Source organism: Saccopteryx bilineata, chromosome X, assembly GCF_036850765.1.
Source record: "Saccopteryx bilineata isolate mSacBil1 chromosome X, mSacBil1_pri_phased_curated, whole genome shotgun sequence".
In the NCBI taxonomy this organism is placed as follows: Eukaryota; Metazoa; Chordata; class Mammalia; order Chiroptera; family Emballonuridae; genus Saccopteryx; species Saccopteryx bilineata.
Window position 1 is genome coordinate 119598874 of NC_089502.1, and position 21196 is coordinate 119620069.

Consider the following 21196-nt stretch of genomic DNA (forward strand, 5'->3'; position numbering starts at 1 on the left):
CTTAGCATTGATAATTTTATGATTTTAATAGTTTATTTCTTAATAAAATTGGTAAAGGCATTAACCTCTCATCTAGTAAATGTTTAACACTTGATGACATATAGCATATTTGCTTCCTAAATCATAAAATACTGCTCCCAGGTGATTTATATATATCTAGTTATCTATCTATGTACATACATCTATGCCGTGTGTTTGTACATATATATTAACTATATACACATAAAAACATGTTTATGATAAGTATTTGCATACATAGTTTTACCTTATAAAATATACACTTTACCTTTGAAAATGCCTGTTAATTTTCATAGTTTAATATCCATCTATTCATACTTCCAAAAGTCTAGTTTTGTGACTTCCGTTTGTTACAGGCATGGAAAATACTTGTGGATATTTAACAAAGAATGGAGTTTGTTATAGATGTATCAAACAGATGTTATTTGAAATCAGGTTATATAGGCTATATAATTTTGGAAATAGTATTATTATTACATCTCAAGGTTAATTAGTGCCTCTTCACATTAAGAGCATTTAAAGTAAAGATAGCCTCACATGCCCGATCAAAAAAATAGGAAACATTTTCAGCTTAACAAACACAATTTAGAATGCTTTGGGAGCATTACAGTGCTTACTTCAAAACTGCAGAAACGTAAAGTCTGCCGCATTACTGTTTGACCCTTAGCTAAGAATTCGCTTTGGCTTGAGTAATTGTCTGAATTATTTTTCTAGCGTTAATTTTCTCACATTCAATTAAATATTATGTATGTATGCATATGTTTGTTCATTTCACATGTGACCATATTAAAAAAATTTTCTATGTATTTCCAAACTGATCAATTGGGATATCTTATTATTTAAAAATATATACTGGATAGATACATTATAAATTTTATGTGAAAAATTTGTGAAGAGTCAGCAAAGTTTCTAAAGATTTTTTTTCCCAAAATATTTTCTGACTGCAAGTTTTTTCATGCATTTCAGTTTGCTAATAGTCATTTGAGGTCTCCGTGAAGGGGTTAAAATTAATATCTCCTAAAGTGATCTGTATAAAACCCCCCACATAATTGTTTCTTTTTTTGTTTGCATATAATGAGTTCCATTAATATCTGAGAGGCAACTGACGAGCCAAGATTATGTGTACTAACATTTGGCTAGTGTGCATTAAACTGGAGAAATGCCACATAGTTAAATCAGAAATGCCTTTCAATCAAAACTGCTGAATATTCCATTATGAAATATAGAAATGATCTCTGTTTGAATTCAGGGAATTCCAAAATGGAAATTATTTTGCTACTGTGGACCCCAGCAATTCTAACCAAATATCTGTTTTTAAAAGGATCCTTTTAAAGCTGAACGTTCCCTTTTTCACTTACAATTGTGTTCGAAGGTTACAATATGCCACGTACCATGCCTGAGTCTTTGCTGCATTTATCTTACATTGTAAGGTAGCTAGGATGTATAACCTTATTTAATAAGTTATCATGTTCCTTGGGGTAAGCCATATCTGTTGGTGCTTGCCTTGGAGGGGTCCAAAGCACTTTCTCTTCTTTCACAGCACACTTAGTGACTAGAATTCTACCGTGTTCCTAATTTATGTTAATGCATTGAACATCCTTATTAAAATGCAGGTGTTATCTTGGGAAGGATAAGGCTTTAAACCACTCTAAGCCATTAACACATTATCCAGGTTCAGTTTATCAGTTTAATTAGATGCTAATTTAGCTTGGCCTGAAGGAATTAGGTAACTTAGGTGGTGTAGAATGGAAGAATTAACAGGAGGCAAATTAATGAGCAGGCCCAGCCAGACCCTGTCTGCGGACCCAGTGCATACCTGGCCCCTTGGAAGTAGGATCTACCTAAAACATAGGAACTTCAGCTTTGCCTGCCTGTCTCTTTCCCTGACAGCCTGCTCAACAGAGATGCATTCTAATTTTAGAAAATAAATTAGGTGATGACAAGGGTTGCTTTTCTGCAGTATTTTACTCTGATTATGTTATGGACTTCATGGCTTTTATTCTTTTTAAGCAAAACGTAAAATATAAGCTCCTACCATTTGCTTAACGATGAATGCCATTGGAGGGTTGATCTTCCCTTTCCTGTTTTATAACTTGACACGGGTCATTTCTTCAGAATGCAGTAAGGCGTGAGTTCTCCCTAAGAGCAAACACTGTCTCGCTGCTATTTTCTCTTTGTAAATTCATAAGCAGTCCATGTGGACTTATTAGGCTGATTATTCGAGGTGTTTCTGACCAGGGACTAAATTGAAAGCACACAAGGCTGAGTGTTGTCAGAACTCTTAATATTGCCGGCTCAGGTGTGTTGCTGCGAAACAGTGAACAGGAAAGACTACACCCGTCCCTATCTCCTGTGCGACGTGTGCCTGTTCTTTGTAGCCTTTATTATTTGAGTCTTTTTCCCCTCTGTGGGTTGGTGCGGTATTTTTTGTGCCTAACTTCTTATTTGACATACCTTTATAGACTTACAATTTCTAGAAAGGATCAAGGAGAAATAAATGAGCATAGCCTAACTGTCTTTATTGTGGTGATCCCTAGAAGGAAACTGAATTTGTTTTTCTCTGGAGACTTTTGTGACTGGATCTACCTGTGTGAGAAAATTCATTCTTTCTCATTTCCATGTCACTTGTGAGCCATCAGAACCCACATTAAGAGCCCTGGCCGGTTGGCTCAGCGGTAGAGCGTCGGCCTAGCGTGCGGAGGACCCGGGTTCGATTCCCGGCCAGGGCACACAGGAGAAGCGCCCATTTGCTTCTCCACCCCTCCGCCGCGCTTTCCTCTCTGTCTCTCTCTTCCCCTCCCGCAGCCAAGGCTCCATTGGAGCAAAGATGGCCCGGGCGCTGGGGATGGCTCTGTGGCCTCTGCCCCAGGCGCTAGAGTGGCTCTGGTCGCAACATGGCGACGCCCAGGATGGGCAGATTATCGCCCCCTGGTGGGCAGAGCGTCGCCCCTGGTGGGCGTGCCGGGTGGATCCCGGTCGGGCGCATGCGGGAGTCTGTCTGACTGTCTCTCCCCATTTCCAGCTTCAGAAAAAAATGAAAAAAAAAAAAAAAAAAAAAAAAGAACCCACATTAAACCTTTAATCCTATTTAGAGACTACATGTGATTTTATTATTATTTCAAAATACCTGTAATATTTAAGAATGTTCTTTTGAGGAAAGCTAATTAGGTAACTTAACAGATTTTTATACCATGACTCACTTTAAATCATTCATTAATAATCTGGTTTTATTTTGAAGGTTAGACATCTTTTTCTTAACATTAAGAAAATTTAAAAGCCTCTATCACTGTGTTACTTTTGTCCAGATTGTCTGTTTTTTGTTAGTTAGACTTTGAAGACATTGATGTATCTTCTATATACCATATTGATACTAGATATATAGATATTTTAAAGGAGTATATTACGATAATATGGCATATAGCACATTTTCCTTCTTCAGCCTCTTTGACCTCATTACTCATACATGTACCAGTAACCACAAACCCCTTGAAATTTTATATCGAGGAGCGAGAAGTCACTTAAATCATGGAGAAAAAGTGGTGTTCTGAAATCTTAGGTGTAATGAACCATTTGTTTCCAAACAGATTGCCTTCATATCATGCAGTTATGTGGCCCTTCAAGAAACAAATCTTAAGTAATAAAAAGAATGTGATCACTAAAGAAGTTTCAGGGAAACCAACGTTATTTTTAAAACATTTTATGAGTGCTATGTAGGTCTACTTTCATAGCTCAAAATCTCCAAACTGTTTCTAGCTTCACTTTAGGTGTTACAAAACATAGTTTTGTCCCCTAAAGATTCTTTTTAAGCATAGATTGAGCTTTTCACTTCTTAATATTAAAAATAGGGACTTTGGGGCTTTTTTCCATATCTCTTAATTTTCATTCCAAGGAAACGAGGATAGTGTATCCTTTTGGGCATATATCATTAAAAAAGAATATGAACAGAGAGAAAGGAAATGAATTAGTATGGCTACGGCAGTTCCTTGCTAATGATGCGTGAATATCTGTAATGATATAAGGTGGTAAAGAACATTAACAAAAGCAAGTTGATTTTCAAAAGGTTAGACAGGGTTTGTACACATCAGGATTCAGAAGGATATAATTATTCAAGGCAGAGTTAATGAAATTCAAATGAAAAGGCAAAATCTGAATATGAGTGCATGGATTTTGCATAAAGAAGAGAATATGAACATGATACTTCCAGTTACACTGATTTTTAAGGAACTGTCTGAAACTTTTAATAAACCAAACTAAAAGTCACTCAGTGGATATAGTTTATTCAGTATGGGCCAGCCTGACTATCAAAAGAAAAAATATATTTTAAGCAGTACCTAGTAAACTAGAACTCCAAATGTCTGATTCTTTTTTTTTTTTTTTTTTTTGCAACAGAGTCAGAGAGAGGGACAGATAGGGACAGACAGACAAGAAGGGAGAGAAATGAGAAGCATCAATTCTTTGTTGCAGCTCCTTAGTTGTTCATTGATTGCTTTCTCATATGTGCCTTGACCAGGGGGCTATAGCAGACTGAGTGACTCCTTGTTTGAGCCAGCAACTTTGGCCTCAAGCTGATGAGCTTTGCTCACAGCAGATGAGCCCGCGTTCAAACTGGCAACCTCGGGGTCTCGAACCTGGGTCCTCTGCATCCCAGTCTCTGATGGTCTATCCACTGTACCACCACCTGGTCAGGCCAGATGTCTGATTCTTGATTAAACTTTTAGCATTTCCTATATATGAAACCTATGATACATCTCTCTATAAAAATCTATTTATATATACATCTGTATATAAAATCAATTAGAACTTTATAACAATGGAATATTCAAAATTTATAAAACTTAGTTTCCTAGAAAATGAGTTTACATTTTCCTAATGATGTCAGAGTTATTTTGAAGTATTTCTTTTTTATAAAAGTTCACAGAAGCCCTGGCCAGTTGGCTCAGCGGTAGAGCGTCGGCCTAGCGTGCGGAGGACCCGGGTTCGATTCCCGGCCAGGGCACACAGGAGAAGCGCCCATTTGCTTCTCCACCCCTCCGCCGCGCTTTCCTCTCTGTCTCTCTCTTCCCCTCCTGCAGCCAAGGCTCCATTGGAGCAAAGATGGCCCGGGCGCTGGGGATGGCTCTGTGGCTTCTGCCTCAGGCGCTAGAGTGGCTCTGGTTGCAACATGGCCACGCCCAGGATGGGCAGAGCATCGCCCCCTGGTGGGCGTGCCGGGTGGATCCCGGTCGGGCGCATGCGGGAGTCTGTCTGACTGTCTCTCCCTGTTTCCAGCTTCAGAAAAATGAAAGAAAAAAAAAAAGTTCACAGAATTATTCCTGTGACATGTACCAGTTAACTTTTCCTATGTATGATGGCTGGGTACTGTGTATCAAGATGATAGGAGGAGCTAAATCCTCCAATAGATCCGTCTTCATTAAATGTCTTAAATGTGTGATATCAACCTTTTAGAATTTAACATACAAAATAAAGCCAAGTCATTGCCCACAGGTAATTGTAACTAGAAGATATTTCAGAATTATAGTATTCTAATTTATTTTCTTGTGCACAAGAAAAAAAAATAGGTTACTTATTTAGCAGTAATTAAGGATAGCAGCTATAGCAATCTTTTTATCATGCAGATGTTTTCTAAAGTGATAGAGTACACCTTTCTCTGTCTTTGATGGCTTCTATCAACTACAAGATTTTTTATATTTCTAGATGGGTTGGAGAATCTCATCATGCCATGCCAGAGCATCAGGTGAACAGGACGTGGCATAGTTAGTCCACGTATTTCCGTAGATAGATGCCAGTTGTTCTAAGACTGATTTATGATATTCTTGAAAATGATCACAATATGCATATTAATAGATCATGCCATAGCTTTAGTATGATGGCTAATGATTCTTCGAACACTAGTACAATCGGGTTAATAAAGACTTCAACTTTAAAGAAAAAGAAAGGTAAAATTGGCTTCTAGAATTGGATAAAGAACTTTAATTATTTGAAAACTCTGGATATAAATAGATGCCATAACTTTCTCCTAAAAGATATTTCCATTAAAATATAGGCAATAATGCATTTTCTCTTAATGCAGTAATAAATATTTATTATGAGTAAAAGAAGTATCAATATGTCAGTCAATATGTAATAAAATAATCTAGGACAGACACATGTAGTCAAGTAGTGAAAAACTCAATAAATGAGAAGCCAGAGTTCAGTGTTTAGGGCCCTGGTCAGGGGGGATCAATGGTGGTGGACGAAGACTTGATTTGGGGAGGGAGTGATCACACAATACGGTATACAGAGATGTGTTGAAGAATCGGGCACCTAAAACCTGTATGGTTATGTTAACCATTGTCACCCCAGTCAAATTCAATTGAAAAAAAGGGGGAAGAACTAATCCAGGATTAGGCCTGAAGCTGATATTAGATCTTAGTTCTAAGACACAGAATGCCAATCTTCAGAGCTATAGGGTGAGAATTATTATTTAAATACATCTCGTTTTTATGTGAAGCTTCTCTATGCAAAACCAAAAACTATTCACAAACACCAAAGAATTAGAAATTTGGTTTTTAGATTGTAGTTCAGGAAATTAAATCCCAGGCAGTAGTTAAATGTGAATTCATTTTAGCTCCTTTTCTTTATTGTATTTAACTACTCAATTAAGTTCCTTGCTACTTCATAATTACTATATTATAAGACACCAATATGAATTTAAGACAGCTGAGAGTGTCCCAAAAGTAGGTAATGAAGATCTATCTGACTACATTCAAATGAGTAACAGAAAGGATATATAAAGAACTTACAATCGTTTTCATTTTAAGAGAAAATGATAACAGATATCAAAACCTTTTGGAACTCACACTGATTTATTTTTTAGAGGAAATATTTATCTGTGAACTAAAGTCAGCTTTCTGATTTTTGTATTTTTTTTATTAATTTTACTAGGGTGACATCAATAAGTCAGGGTACATATGTTCAAAGAAAACATGTCCAGGTTATCTTGTCGATCAATTATGTTGCATACCCATCACCCAAAGTCAGATTGTCCTCCGTCACCTTCTATCTAGTTTTCTTTGTGCCCCTCTCCCTCCCCCCCATAACCACCATACTCATCAATTTTTTAAAGTGAGACTCAGATGTTTTGTAAACATTTTGAAGGTATGTCTCATTGTAAAACAAGTCTTTTAAGACTATACTTTGAAGGATCATTTCTATAGTTCGTAAAACAACTCTTTTGATTCAATAAAAATACATACATACATAAATACATATATACATACAGACAAAGAAACTACTACTGGTCTTTTACCCAACTTCGTCCCTAATAACAAAAACTATTATTCTATAGAAACTTGCAAGTATAAAATGGCTACAATTGAAAAGAAAGATTGCACCAGTATATAAAAATGATATAGAAAATAGTCTTGTTTCAGATAATGTGAAACTATTGTTCCCTCTAGAATTGAAGTGACTGATGCAAATAAGATAGATAAATTTATTAACTTGGGTATTTTTATTAAGAACAATAGTCCCCAGTTTAATGGAATGTATGAAAGTCACAGTAAATTTGCTTGACTTGCATTGTTAACTCTACTGGTTAGTGCTAAGCCTAATGTGTCAGTGAAAGCTGCAAATTCAAAAAGCCTGCTGATTTATTTTTCTTTTAAACTGGTAAAATGGTTTGCAAGGAAGAAATTCAGGATCTGGAATTAAAATTCTATGGTTAAATCTATCAATTGTCCTCCTCAAACTCTAGCCCCAAATTCTGACATTATTTTAAAAGGAAAAGTAGAAGTGTATGTAGAGTATCATTCCATTGATCATGAAGTCATATAGGTCAGGTATGTCGTTTATGTTCTGCACATTAAACCAAACTTTCTAAAAGGTATCATTATGTAATTTAAGCTAATTTGTATAATTCTGTGTATTTCTCGGCCATGGGTAGATGAGTCATCTAAATTAGAATTATTTTTATATCTTACAAGAATTTAGTACCAAAAGCCTGGACCTGAGGAATGAAAAAGAAAGCAGAAATGGACCAGCTTCTAATTTTACTCATCTTTGTGTGGCTCTAGTCTGGGATGCTAAGCTCCATCTAATTACAGTACTGCGAAAATGAGAATGGTCTTGTCACGGAGGTCGTGCAGGAACAAATGGCTGTGTTAACATGCCTGTCCTCAGAACTGCCCCAGAGCCCCTGCACCGAACTCCCCAGCTCACCCCATCAACAGGACAGTGACAGTTGATCAATGCACACCAAATTTACAGGGAAACTCATTTCAATTACAAGAATTTTGCTGTTTATACAGGGTGGGGAAAGAGTAGGTTTACAGTTGTTCATATGGAAAATAACATAATAGTGAATAGATGATAACACAAGAATAAACTGTTTTGCTTACCGCTCTAAACTTGCTGTATTTCCCGATGTATAAGACGCATTCTTTTCCTAAAAATTTGGGGTCTAAAACCTGGATGTGACTTATACAGTGGTTGTAGATTTTTTACTTGCATTTTCCATTTCTTCGTGCTTGTTTTTGTGCTCATTGTTGAAGACAGTGATTCCTAATCAGACACAGATGAGGACAAGCTAATGGATGGGAGTTTTGACAGTGATGAGGAGTTGTATAAATTTTATGATGAATAAAACTTGAGTTTAATAACTTTATGTAATACATTTTTTTCAAATTTCAAGCCCCCAAATTAAGATGTGTCTTATACTTGGGAACGTTTTCTACATGGGAAAATATGATACTTTTGTCCATTATACTGTGGTGAAAAGAGAACATAAGTCATGCATGTTTTTGAATTTGCATATGAAGCGGTATCTTTTCCTTGTTCTTATAAGGAGTAGCGAAAGAGGTACTAGTGGCCAGTTGCAAAAGGACTCTGAGCTTCAAATACCCATCACATCTAGCCCTTGAATGCCCAGGAGGAAAGTATAGATGGAGGAGGAGAAGCTGATGCTCCCGTAGTGTTAGGGTTTTCTGGAGTTCTTATTAAAATGTGAATCCTACCCTCAGTCTTGATCTTGTACCTTAATCAGCTTAACTTACTCAGAAACTAGCATCAGAGACAGGAACTGATGTCTGGCATTTGGAGAAGAGGGGTGCTTCCTAAGAAAGTACATATCAGCCAAAAATATGTTGCTCCTCTTGTACCTCAATCAAGATTAGGGTAAAAAAGTATAGGTAATATTTCTTTGGCATGAATACCATAGATGTAGACCCCTCCCATCCTACCCCATACTGAGTGTTCTAAGAACCTTAAAATTACATTTTAAAAACCAGTTTTAAAAATTAGCGTTTTCTCAGGGCAAAACTGCCCTTCTCACAGTTTTATGGCTCTTCAACTTTCATTCTTTTATCCATGGTGCTAATGTCTATGTATCTCTTATTATGAAAGGTTCTAACACTTTTTAGAAGATGAGAGTATATAAATAATGACCTTTTTATTAGGCTTATGCATTTTTATCCACTTTCAGCCCTTTGCCAGCTATAAACTGGAATCATTGTAAACTCAGTAGAGGTCTTTTCATTCTTAGGAAGCTAAAAGAAGTGTTCTTTTGTATATCTATACCAGCACACAGTCCGGGAGGAGTCAGTGATGGTGATGACCGAAGACATGCCTTTGGAAATTTCTTATGTGCCTTCTACTTATCTGACTGAGATCACTCATGTCTCACAAGCTCTATCAGAAGTGGAACAGCTTCTTAACGCTCCTGAGCTCTGTGCTAAAGATTGCGAAGATCTCTTCAAGCAAGAGGAGTCTCTGAAGGTAAAAGCAAAGCACTTTCATTTAGATTTTACACATTGATCGTTGGCGGTACCAAAACAATTGACTTAAGTGTATAAAGTGAAGGCATTCTGACTTACACATGGAATTCTTAAAACACTATCTAGGATGGTTAGCTTTAGAAATCTGTGTGTAAAGAAAATGTAAGTCGGAAAGGTATTTTATAATATAGTATATGATCTTTAGTGGCCTCTTAAAACAAAAGACTCCACAAAAATAATGGTTGGACATGCATTCATTCAAAGCTGGAAGGACTTGCTAAAAACCAAGCTTTGATAGAGGAATGATTTATTCCCAAATGATACATTACTTTCTTTCTTGTCTTCTCTTAGAAACAGGGAAAATAGATGAGGTTTTAGATTATATCTATTGTACATTGTTTAAATTTTATATTGTCCACTAAAACATACATATTCAATTTCAAATTAGTGTCAGTATCAATATTCTACTATATAGAAACTAATTGAATTGAAAGCAATAACATATTTTCTTTGAAATTACCAGGCCAAGGCTACCAACCAAAGCCAGCTTTTTTCAGATGAACAGCTACAAGTTCTGCATTGCAAGCTAAGACAAGGCATGATAAGGAAATAGACTTTGAGGTTTAGAGGGAAGTATCTGAAGATAAATGAATATAACAGTGAGGAAATGTCAAGATAATTCTTGGGATTGTACATTTCACACTCAAAATGAAATATTTTAGCCAGAGCTTGGTATTTTCCAATGCAAATTGCATCAAATTATAAACAGAAAATAAGTTTGCTCTCAGTAGCACCTATTAGCCAAAGTATTTTACATTCTAAGTAAGTTTCTTGAAAGCTCATTCTGTATCACACATTTATTGGCATAAATATACAAATAGAGCTATTTTTTTGGTCTTGGAGATCAGAGTTGCAATATCTTGAGTGACTTGAGTTTTAGATCTTACATTATATCAGCAAAACTATAAAATTGCACACTAAAGTCAGGAAGAGCTGCATGGGTCTCTGGAATCACTCCATCCACTTCCATGTGGTGTCGTTTCTTTTTCTCTTTGAAGTAAAAGTGAAATGGTTGGTGAGTACAACAAAGAGAAGAAATGCAATCAGTTGATCAAGGAGAGGTGCCGGCACTCTGGTCGTTATTCACACTAGCTAATTTCTCATGACAGCACAGTTTGTGAGTTCATCATTGTCATTCAACACCTAAATCACTGCTAATGAGCTAATAATATTCATTCCTTTCCATGTTCGCGGGCATATGGGTCAGGAGAGCGGTGACCCTAAACTTATTAAGTTGCCAATTGTTTTCATACATCTTAACCTGGCACACTCAGAATGACATGCCTCGGGCTTCATTCATAGCGAACCATGTGCTCTTCCAGGTGTATTTAATAGTATTATCACTGACACGGATTGTGATGGTATTGATTGTCGTGTTTTGTAAAAAGGCATTGCAGGTTTAATTTAAATGGATTATTGAATCCTCATTAGATATAGTTTTGGGCATAATTCCATCTCACTCCCAACACATCTCCCTCAGCAAGCACGTGGGCTTCCCACCATTGTGGGCTTTCTGAAAGGGGATCGTTTTGATCTCAGTCTTTTCAATGAATATGTATTTCCTCTTAAAGGCATTCATCTTTGTCATTATCCAGTAGTAAAAATAGAAAAGGAACGCATAAATTGTACAGCTGCTGTTTGGGAAGGTTAGAAATTAAATTGTGGTTGATTTTGTTCCTGACAGATTTGCATGAATCAAATTATAGAACTGTAGTAGGTATCACTGCGGTTTAACATACATATTTCTTTCAAGGGCAATACAACACAAATAACGTGTGATAAACTAAAATCATTACTTTCTGAACAAAGAATAACTAATACAGCACATGTGATTTTCATAGAGTTATTGAATTGGGAAGCTGACTAATCTTTTTGCCAAGGTTTAAGCAGATATACACCTATTTGCATACAGAAATCTGCATTTAATAGCCAGTACAGTAGCTAAGGCACAGGTAGCGATAGAAGAGGAACATGTACCTAAGCAATATTTATTGTTACATCAAAGCCAATATTCGTATTGTGAATCAGTTGATTGTGACTGTTTATATGTAAAATGGTAATAGCATTCATCACATAAATAGTAGTCCATAATTTTGAAAGAATTAATTCTTTTAAAGTTTCGATCAGTATTAATCAGTATTAAGAATAGCTTGCACTTTATTTTTTAAGAAAAAATCAATTATCGATAAAATTTCATAAAACATATGTATGTATTCTGCTAAATTACCTAATCTTGTTTTAAAGTATCTTGGGTGAAAGAGAGTAGTGTGATCGTCTCCAGGGGCCTGGGGGAGGGGTCAGAGGAGTTGCTGTTCAGTGCTACAACGTTTCAGTTAGGCAAGATTCAGTTCTGGAAGTCTGCTGTTTAACATTGTAGCTATAGTAACAGTAACATATTGTGCACTTAAAATTTTGTTAAGAAGGTAGATTACATGGGAGGTGTTCTTATCTCCCACCAAAAAATAAAAAAAATTAAAAAAAGCATAAACAAAGAGATTTTTAGCATCACAATTTTCAAAAGTTGTCCCCCTGCCTGAGAGCTCTGCAAATTTAAACTCTTATTAAGAAAGCAGAAATGATTCAGTAAGAGGCCAAATGAAAAGCATTTATCCTAATACCACCACGTACCCGAAAGCTGCAGTCCCATCGGAGAATGGCCTCACCCATACCCCATCCACACTAACCATTCCCTGCACTCTGACTAGCAGCTGCTGACTTCAAGTTCCTGGGACTCGTTGCCTTATGGCTCTCTCTGGTCCCTAAACTAAAACAAAACCCTCTCAACAAACCTCATCCAAAGACATGTGGCTTTCAGTAGATAAATAACAGTGCTCGTTCACATCTTCAGTTGGGGTAAATCTGAGGCATGTTGTACAGTCTGATTTGAAGCTCCCCATCAAGGGCTGGGGTTCAGGATCGAGACCCCATTGTACACAGCAGAAACCTTCCGCATATTATACTCTTCCCTGGCTTCCTCTCATACCCTCCCCCCTCCCTTTCCACTGCTTCCTGACATCATTTCCAAGTAAAGCATCTGCATGCACATTGTACTCAGGGTCTGTTGATAGGGAAACTCAACTAGGGCAGTTCTGAAGGAAATAATGCCACCTGTACCATTTATTCAGCTCTTGCCAACAGAAACCTTATTGGCATTGTTAAAGGCAAATTTTTAGGTCAGAAATAAGAGTATAGCCTGAACCAGGATGGTAACTGGGTTTTAGCAAAAGGCAAGGGAATGGAAATCAACTTTTATATAGTGCTTAGGCACTCGTGCAACATGTGCCTATGTTAACTCATTGCATTTTCCTCCAAACTCTTCTCAGCATCTAAGATTATTATCCCCATTTTACATATAAAGAAACTGAAGAAATGGAAAGTAACTGGACAAAATTCATAGTTAGCATTGGCAGGGCAAGGACTTGAAGGCAAGCGCAGTAACTCGTGATGTACTCTGTTAACCAGTATCTACACCACCTGTTAGCTAGCTGTTTCTTGGGTGCTATGTTGAGCAGAACAAGCGTGAACTTCAGCAAAACATGGTAGAATACTGAGGTCTGTCAGGCTCAGGCCATAAGGAAAGGTCCTGGGTTCTAATTCCATCTTAAGTCATGCCACCTTGAGGAGATTGCAAAAAAGGCAGGAAGAACTAGAGGGAAGGAGAGAGGGAAAGAAATAGGAGAAAAGAAAGCTGGAAGAAGTAAAGAACATGGAGGAAAGAAAGAAATCAGATGTGTATCATTTCAGTGGTCTCATCTAAACAGATGATATATAGATGCTCTGATTATGGTGGATAACATTTCATTTGGTGGTCAAGAGGGTGGCCAGAAGTGTAGCTATGTGAAGAAAGTGCACAGCCTGACCAGGTGGTGACTCAGTGGGTAGAGTCTAGGACTGGAATGCAGAGGACCCAGGTTCAAGACCCTGAGATCACCAGCTTGAGAATGGGTGCATCTGGTTTGAGCAAGGCTCACCCGCTTGAGCGCAAGGTCGCTGGCTTGAGCAAGGGGTCTCTCGGTCTGCTGTAACCCCCTGATCAAGGCACATATGAGAAAGCAATCAGTGAACAACTAAGGTGCCATAACGAAGAACTGATGCTTCTCATCTCTCTCCCTATCTGTCTGTCCCTATCTGTCCCTCTCTCTGTCTCTGTCACAAAACAAAAAACAACACCAAAAACAAAACAAAACAAAAAAAGAAAGCACACAGATGTTGACGGGACAGGTGGGCCCAACGTAGAGTTTGGATAGGCTCCAGAAATAAAGGCCACCCTTGTCCAACCTTGACTGTGCTGGGATAGCCTGCTGTGAGCTTAGAAAGACAAAGATTGCAAAGCCAAGTTCTTGAGTCTCCTTTGACCGGTTCGGTTTTTATTCATGGCCCTCCAGGCCTAAAAAGAAAAGTTCTTAGGATAAGCTGCTAATTCAAGGAGTGGGGATTCATTTATTCAGAAATGTTCAGCTCTTATACACACCAAGCATTGCTGTTAATGCTTAAAAATTTGCAAACAAGCCTGTCCTGTGGTGGTGCAGTGGATAAAGCATTAACCTGGAACTCTGAGGTCCCCAGTTCGAAACCCTAGGTTTGCCTGGTCAAGGCACATATGAGAGTTGATGCTTCCTCTTCCACCCCTCCCTTATTTTTTTTTTCTCTCTCTCTCTAAAATGAATAAAGTCTTAAAAAAATTAACAAGCACACCAATGGACCCTCCCTTGATTCAGCTTTTATTATAACTGTGGGAGACAGAATATAAGCAAACAAATAGTAGAAAAGTAAATATTGTATACTTAAAGTTAAAACATGTTATGAAAAAAGGAACACACAGAATAAGGTAAAGGAGTACTGTATATGGCAAGAGTTGGGGATGCGGTTCTAAACAGAATGGAAAGGACATCGGAGCAGCGGTCTGAAGAAGGGAGGGGTGTTATCCTTGATGTTTGGGCATAGGAAATAGTCAACGTGAAGGCCGACTTGTGGCGAGCATGCCTACCTTGACCAGTGGGCATCAGGAAATCCGTTGTGGCGGGAGCAGAAAGAGTGGGGGATGGTAGAAGAGCCTGAGAGCAATGGAGCTGCGGAGGTCCAGGTTGTGGCCGGCCTGGCGGGCCACTTGTGAGGACTGCCTTCCTCTCTGAGTGAGACAGAAGCCCTTGTAGGCTTCTGAGAAGACAAGCCACAGGATCTGACTTACACTTTAAAAAGTAGAAAGTAGAACTCGAGGGACTCGAGAGGAAAAACAAGAACAGTTGGAAAAGAGATTCCAGTGGCCAGGACTAGAGTGGCAAGGAGAGGTTTTAATGTTTTCAAAGTCAAGCTAGCACATTTGGTTCTGCATTTAACCGGAAACTTGAGCATGGGTATATGAAGACCATGCTCAGCAGATTTGGGGCTCAGGGATTTTTAGGTGTCCTGTGAATTTGGCAGAAGGTCCCAGAGGGATGTGAGATTCCTTCTCATAGATATTTTGTGTCTGCCATACTCCAGTCTTGCCTTGAAGCAGGGGCAAAGTACTGACAATGGAGGTCAGATCATCCTGGTCCAAGTCACTCTCCTTTGGAATCTGTTTCATTACATTTAAGCACGAATGTAATGATGATGCCAATCACTTGGTTGAAGACAGAACTAGTGCCACGTGCAAAGTGATTATTTTTCCACTCTGGTATTAGGAAAATCAGATAATGGAAGATGATGCTATATGTACAAATCTGCAGGAAGGTAAGAGAATAGCTTTCTGGGTACATTGTAAGACAGGGACATACTAGATGATGTGTTAGATTTTTTGCCAATTTAATATAGTAATATCCCTGCAAAAGGATATTATAATTATTCTAAATTAAATAATCACAGCTCATGGAAATTGGCAAAGCAGAATTTGATTACAAATGCTTTTAAAATTCTACATAAATTTTCTAATAGACTAGTTTGGTGCATGGGAAAAGTATGATTTTATTCATGTATTATCATATTATAAGAACTGAGTTTTTTGGACTCTATATATAACATTTTCAATAATGTAATCATTTGCTGATTTCTCTAAGGAAAATTTAAGTTTTTCAAGTACCACATTTATTCAGTTATAAATATAATTCCTTTCTTCAACTGGTCTTGTGATTTGGGATTTATTTGTGCCATTTGCTATTTATATTTGTGAATTTTAACTGGAATATATATATTTTTTTACAAATATTAATCTAGTAACTGTGATTTAAATCCTACTTAAATCATTTCTCTTGTACTTCATTTTCCATTTCTTTTATAGTGAAGGGATTATATGTATTTGCAGTATTATGACCAGACGCAGTTTGTATTTATATGTGCTTTGGTACAGTTTTTCTTTCTACTTTATACAGCTTTCTCTTTTGTAGGAATTCATTCATTCTTTTTTCTCTGACAGTATTTCATCAGACCCCGCAGCCGGCCCACTCCGAGTCCTGTGCCAAAGTTTACTCCCATCATTGCTAAAATGCCCATTAAAAACTCACTCCTGTCCCATTCATTCTCCCAGCAAGACTACTGTGGTGATCCCCATCCTATACATTCTGGAAGTCAGAAACTTTCACATTAAAACTTACAATTCATGAGACTGGTAGAAATTTTGAGGTTAAAATTTAAGATGTGGGACCTTTTCTTTTCTTCCTGAATGATTCAAGCTGTTTTCTGACTAATTATCATGTCATTTTTGATCAGCGCTGTATAATTACTGATTCATTATTTTATTAAAAAAAAAACCCAAAAAACAAACCAATGCATTATCCCATGGAGACGGTTTTGACCAAAATAAATAGTTGTTTGTAGAAAGTGTGCTTCACATGTAGACCATAAACAGTGAAGAACAAAGAAGTTTAAAGGGCAACTTACCATAGAGTCATGAAAAATAACTTGAAACCATTTCTTTAGAAGCTCCGAAAAATTTAATTAATAAGTACTCTAATGCCTTTTGATTGAACACTCTTCCCGATTCGATCTGTCGTTAATGTACTGCCTGGTAGCTGCATGGGACATAAAGAGAGTCAGAATTCGATTTATATAGGGTGTTGCCTTTATCTGCCAAATAAAGACAGATTCCAGAGAGTGAAAATGACCTGCCGTTTGAGTCTTTGGTACTCCAATTTCTCGTTTTCAATTTGAAGATAGATCGACTCCCCGCTGGCTGCTGTCACAACAGCTACTAATGGGTTTCTATAATTCTCTTTTCTTAGAAATGAAAGTTGTGTGCTCTCCTGTTAACCGAGTTAAAATGGGTCTCAAGCCATTTTTGTTCGCCAGAACTCCTTAAAGCCCCAAATGTGAAAACAATAACGCAGGGTTGTCTGAAAGCGCATGTGTACACATGCATTTAAGTGTATGTATATTCCTTGAACTGTAGTATTTGTTAAAAGGGTGGTACTGAGTCAGCAACAGCAAAAGATACCATTTCACCATTTCCAGTAGTTTGCAAATGTGTCACCTACTCCTTCTGGCCTGTCCCGTATGGTGACCGACATCCATCATACATTAGACCAGGGGTCCCCAAACTACAGCCCGTGGGCCACATGCAGCCCCTGAGGCCATTTATCCGGCCCCCGCCGCACTTCTGGAAGGGGCACCTCTTTCATTGGTGGTCAGTGAGAGGAGCATAGTTCCCATTGAAATACTGGTCAGTTTGTTGATTTAAATTTACTTGTTCTTTATTTTAAATATTGTATTTGTTTCCGTTTTGTTTTTTATACTTTAAAATAAGATATGTGCAGTGTGCATAGGGATTTGTTCATAGTTTTTTTTATAGTCCGGCCCTCCAATGGTCCGAGGGACAGTGAACTGGCCCCCTGTGTAAAAAGTTTGGGGACCCCTGCATTAGACCGATAGGGAGAAAAAAAATAGTATCTTGTTCTTGTTCAATCTTGTCTCCACAACTAGAACAGTACCTAGATCTCAGGAGGACCTCAGTGTAGGTCAGTTGAATGAATGAATGACAGTCTGGTGAGCACAGATCCATGATCAAAGAGAACAGAGCAAGTGCTGTCAGTGCCAAGGCTGAAAAAAAGAAACAAATGTAGCATGTTTTACATTATATTAGGTTATATCATCCAGATGTGTGAATTCTAACAATCCACACACAGACGCCAACGTGGAGAAGTTTGATCTAGGTTTGTGTATGCTGAATTTTAAACCAGTCATTGATGGCTTGACCTGTGGTGGCTCAGTGGATAAAAGCATTGACCTGGAAGGCTGAGGTTGCCAGTTTGAATTCCTGGGCTTCCCCAGTCAAGGCACATACAGAAAGCGACTACTATGAGTGGATGCTTCCTGCTCCTCCTCCCTCTTTCTCTCTCTCCTCTCACTCACTACAAATCAATAAATAAAATCTAAAAAAGAAATAATAATAAAAATAAACCAGTCATTTATGAAAGTGTTTGGTAGGAAACCCACGCATAATTAAAATATTAATAATGTTGTTCTCAGTCGCTGAGCTTACATTATATGATTATGACAAGGAGTAGGCTAGAGAGATTAGCAAAGCACTGGATTTGAACCTAAAAGACTTTGATTTACACACTCAGTCTGACTCTTAATAGCTCTGTCCTTGGGCAAGTCACATAAAATTTTAAAGTTTCAGGGTTTTTTTTTTTAATTTTGAAATTAGATTAAAGACAATACCTGTCCCAGTCTACTCAGTGGCTCTACTGTAAAGAAAGAATAAAGTTATATAGGTTTATTAAATTTCAAGATTTGTAAAACTCATATTTTCTTCATCAAATATTCAAAATCTTATAAATTATGGTAAATTAAATGTCCATGCAAATAATCCTAAAAATAACTTGCCTTTCAGAATGTGGTAAACCTTATAGAACTGCATATTGATATGTAAAAAACTTTAAATAAAATGTGAACAATAGCGTAAAATATGCACAAAGTTATTTTCGGATTTAGCCAATAGCCTAAAGGTACAGAAAAATTTAAACTAACATAAGAAAATGTACATAAGCTAAAAAAATTTTGTTTTCCACAAAAATATCTGTTAGAGAATCTTATATACTTTCAGTCATACTGTATTTTCAAAGCTATGTATTACTTATTCAGGGATCAAATTTTTCATTCTTCTATTGATTATAAGTCACTTTTTATATATACTTTTTGAGTTACAAGAATGCAAAGTAAATTGTTTCAAGTTTCCATGCACCATGGCTTTTACCAAGAATAAGATGTATTTTTCTAGTTTGTTTGCTTTTGTTGTCGTTTAGACTTTGGTTTTAATTAGATATGTTGAATTGTTTTATTTCCAATTCTATTTCAGTACTTAAAATTTTGTATTCTAAGTATAGAACAGTATCTTAAAACATTTACAAGCATTGAAACTCTAAGTGAAAAATGGTTTAATCGGTAGTGGTTTTTTCTTTCTTTTTGTTTGTAGTTTGAAAATTATTTTTGTTATTTGTTGTGTTTCTTGTGATATTTAGAAAAAAACCAGTCTGTTATTTATTTTCCTGCTTAAATTGTTAATTATGAGCATGAATGGTATTAACACTATAACAACATGTTATTTATGCTATCAAAACATTCAGTTGAACCCAGTGAATTAACTTTATGTAGATCAAAATGTTCAAATATTAGCAATTGCATATAGTTCCATACAATGATTTTTACCCAAGTCTGCTTATTTCTGAATTCTAATATGTACCATTAAACATTCAAGGGGGAAAAAATCAAGAACTTTGTATTGTAAATCACATATACTTAATGGACCCCACAATTTACCAATTCCACATTTAATTTGCCAAAACTTAGACAAAAGATTAAAGGATGTTCTCATTATTAAGAAAGTTCATCGGGCCTGACCAGGTGGTCATGCAATGGATAGAGCACCAGACTGGAACACAGAGGACCTAGGTTTGAAACCTGAGGTCACTGGCTTGAGCGAGGGCTCATCTGGTTTCCCATCCAAGTACTAACCAGGCCCAACCCTGCTTAGCTTCTGAGATCAGGCGAGACGGGGTGCGTAAAGGGTGGTGTTGCCGTAGACAGCTCATCAGCTTTGAACAAAGCTCACCAGCTTGAACCCAAAGTCACTGGCTTGAGCAAGGGGTCACTCGCTCTGCTGTAGCCCCCTGGCAAGGCATGTATGAGAAAGCAATCAATGAACAACTAAGGTGACACAACAAAGAATTGATGCTTCTCTCTCTTTTCCTGTATGTCTGCCCTATCTGTCCCTCTTTCTGTCTCTGCTTCAAAAAAAAAAGTTTATAGAACTTCCAATCAGGACAGGAAATAAGGTTGAATGTTAGGGTCCTACTCCTATATCGTGGTTTTTGTTTTGTTTTGTTTTCCTTAACTGTGCATTTAGGTTCGGAATGATTACATGAAGCAATTTTTGCTTTTCCATCTCTCATGTAAAACACAGTGATGGCAAGCATGCTCTCCCTGCATTAACAGCATGAATCATTCATAAAATAGGTAAAATATTACCAAATATGTTTCCTGTTTTTCCAAACCCTTGTACTGCCATCTGTATTAATTTGTAAAGACTCAATTACATTCTGTCTCATTTGCTAGTAATTTATGAACTTACTGATCACTCATAGTGGATTTTCACTCTTTATCAGAAAAATAAGGGGTTGTGCATTGAAACAGAAAAAAAAGGAGCATACAGGGGGTCCTCAGGTTACGACACAGTTCAGTTCCTATGACAGTGACATAACCTGATTTTGGTGTGGGTTGAAACACACCGTAGCCTAAGTCACTTACCTATCCTAACACAGTTGTAAAATCATAATGTAGAACATAACAACACGAACATGCTGTGTTACTGTGTTTCTTCCTCTGCTTGCAGCCAAACCAGTTTGCCCACGTAGTCCATAAGTACGGTGCTAATGGCATAAGCCAAAACACACATGTCTCAATTTTTGTAAGTTTTGATGGGAGTGAGCATCATAAACTCGAAACGTTGTATGTATGTTGGGACTATTGTAACCCAAGCACCCCGTGTTAAGGGAAAAGAGGGAAGAAAGCCATCCTGGTCACATTTTCAATTCCATTACTCAGTGCTAATCAGTTTGTAGGTTTCCCCGTGTTTTCCCCATAAAACCTACCTGCCCCTTCTCTGTTTAGCTGCATAAGACTTAGAAATATATCCCGGTTCTAAAGAAATTGGAAACATAGCATACCACATGTCTAATTTTTAATGAAGAAAAAGGCATTTGCATTTACAGTCTCCATTACCATGTGTAAGAGCCAAATTTTCTACGGAGATTTTTTTTAGTAAACGATTTTACTAAAGTGTGCGCAGTCCAAAACAAACTGTAGCGAATGCAAAATGACTTGTGAAATCATTTGCAGTTTAGTTGGCGCTTTGGGTCTAGAGTGTTTTTGAGGAACACTTGGAGCAGTGAAGT

The 21196-nt window shown here is 37.3% G+C and overlaps 1 protein-coding gene across 5 annotated transcripts in view; it reads left to right on the forward strand.

Annotated features, from left to right (window-relative positions):
• DMD (dystrophin) overlaps window positions 1–21196 on the forward strand; it is a 2360554-nt gene that overhangs the window by 1000565 nt on the left and 1338793 nt on the right. For all 5 annotated transcript variants that reach the window (XM_066250305.1, XM_066250306.1, XM_066250308.1 and 2 more), the window contains one exon: window positions 9577–9771. In XM_066250305.1, the coding sequence (XP_066106402.1) occupies window positions 9577–9771 (195 nt within the window). The remainder of the gene's footprint in view (window positions 1–9576; window positions 9772–21196) is intronic.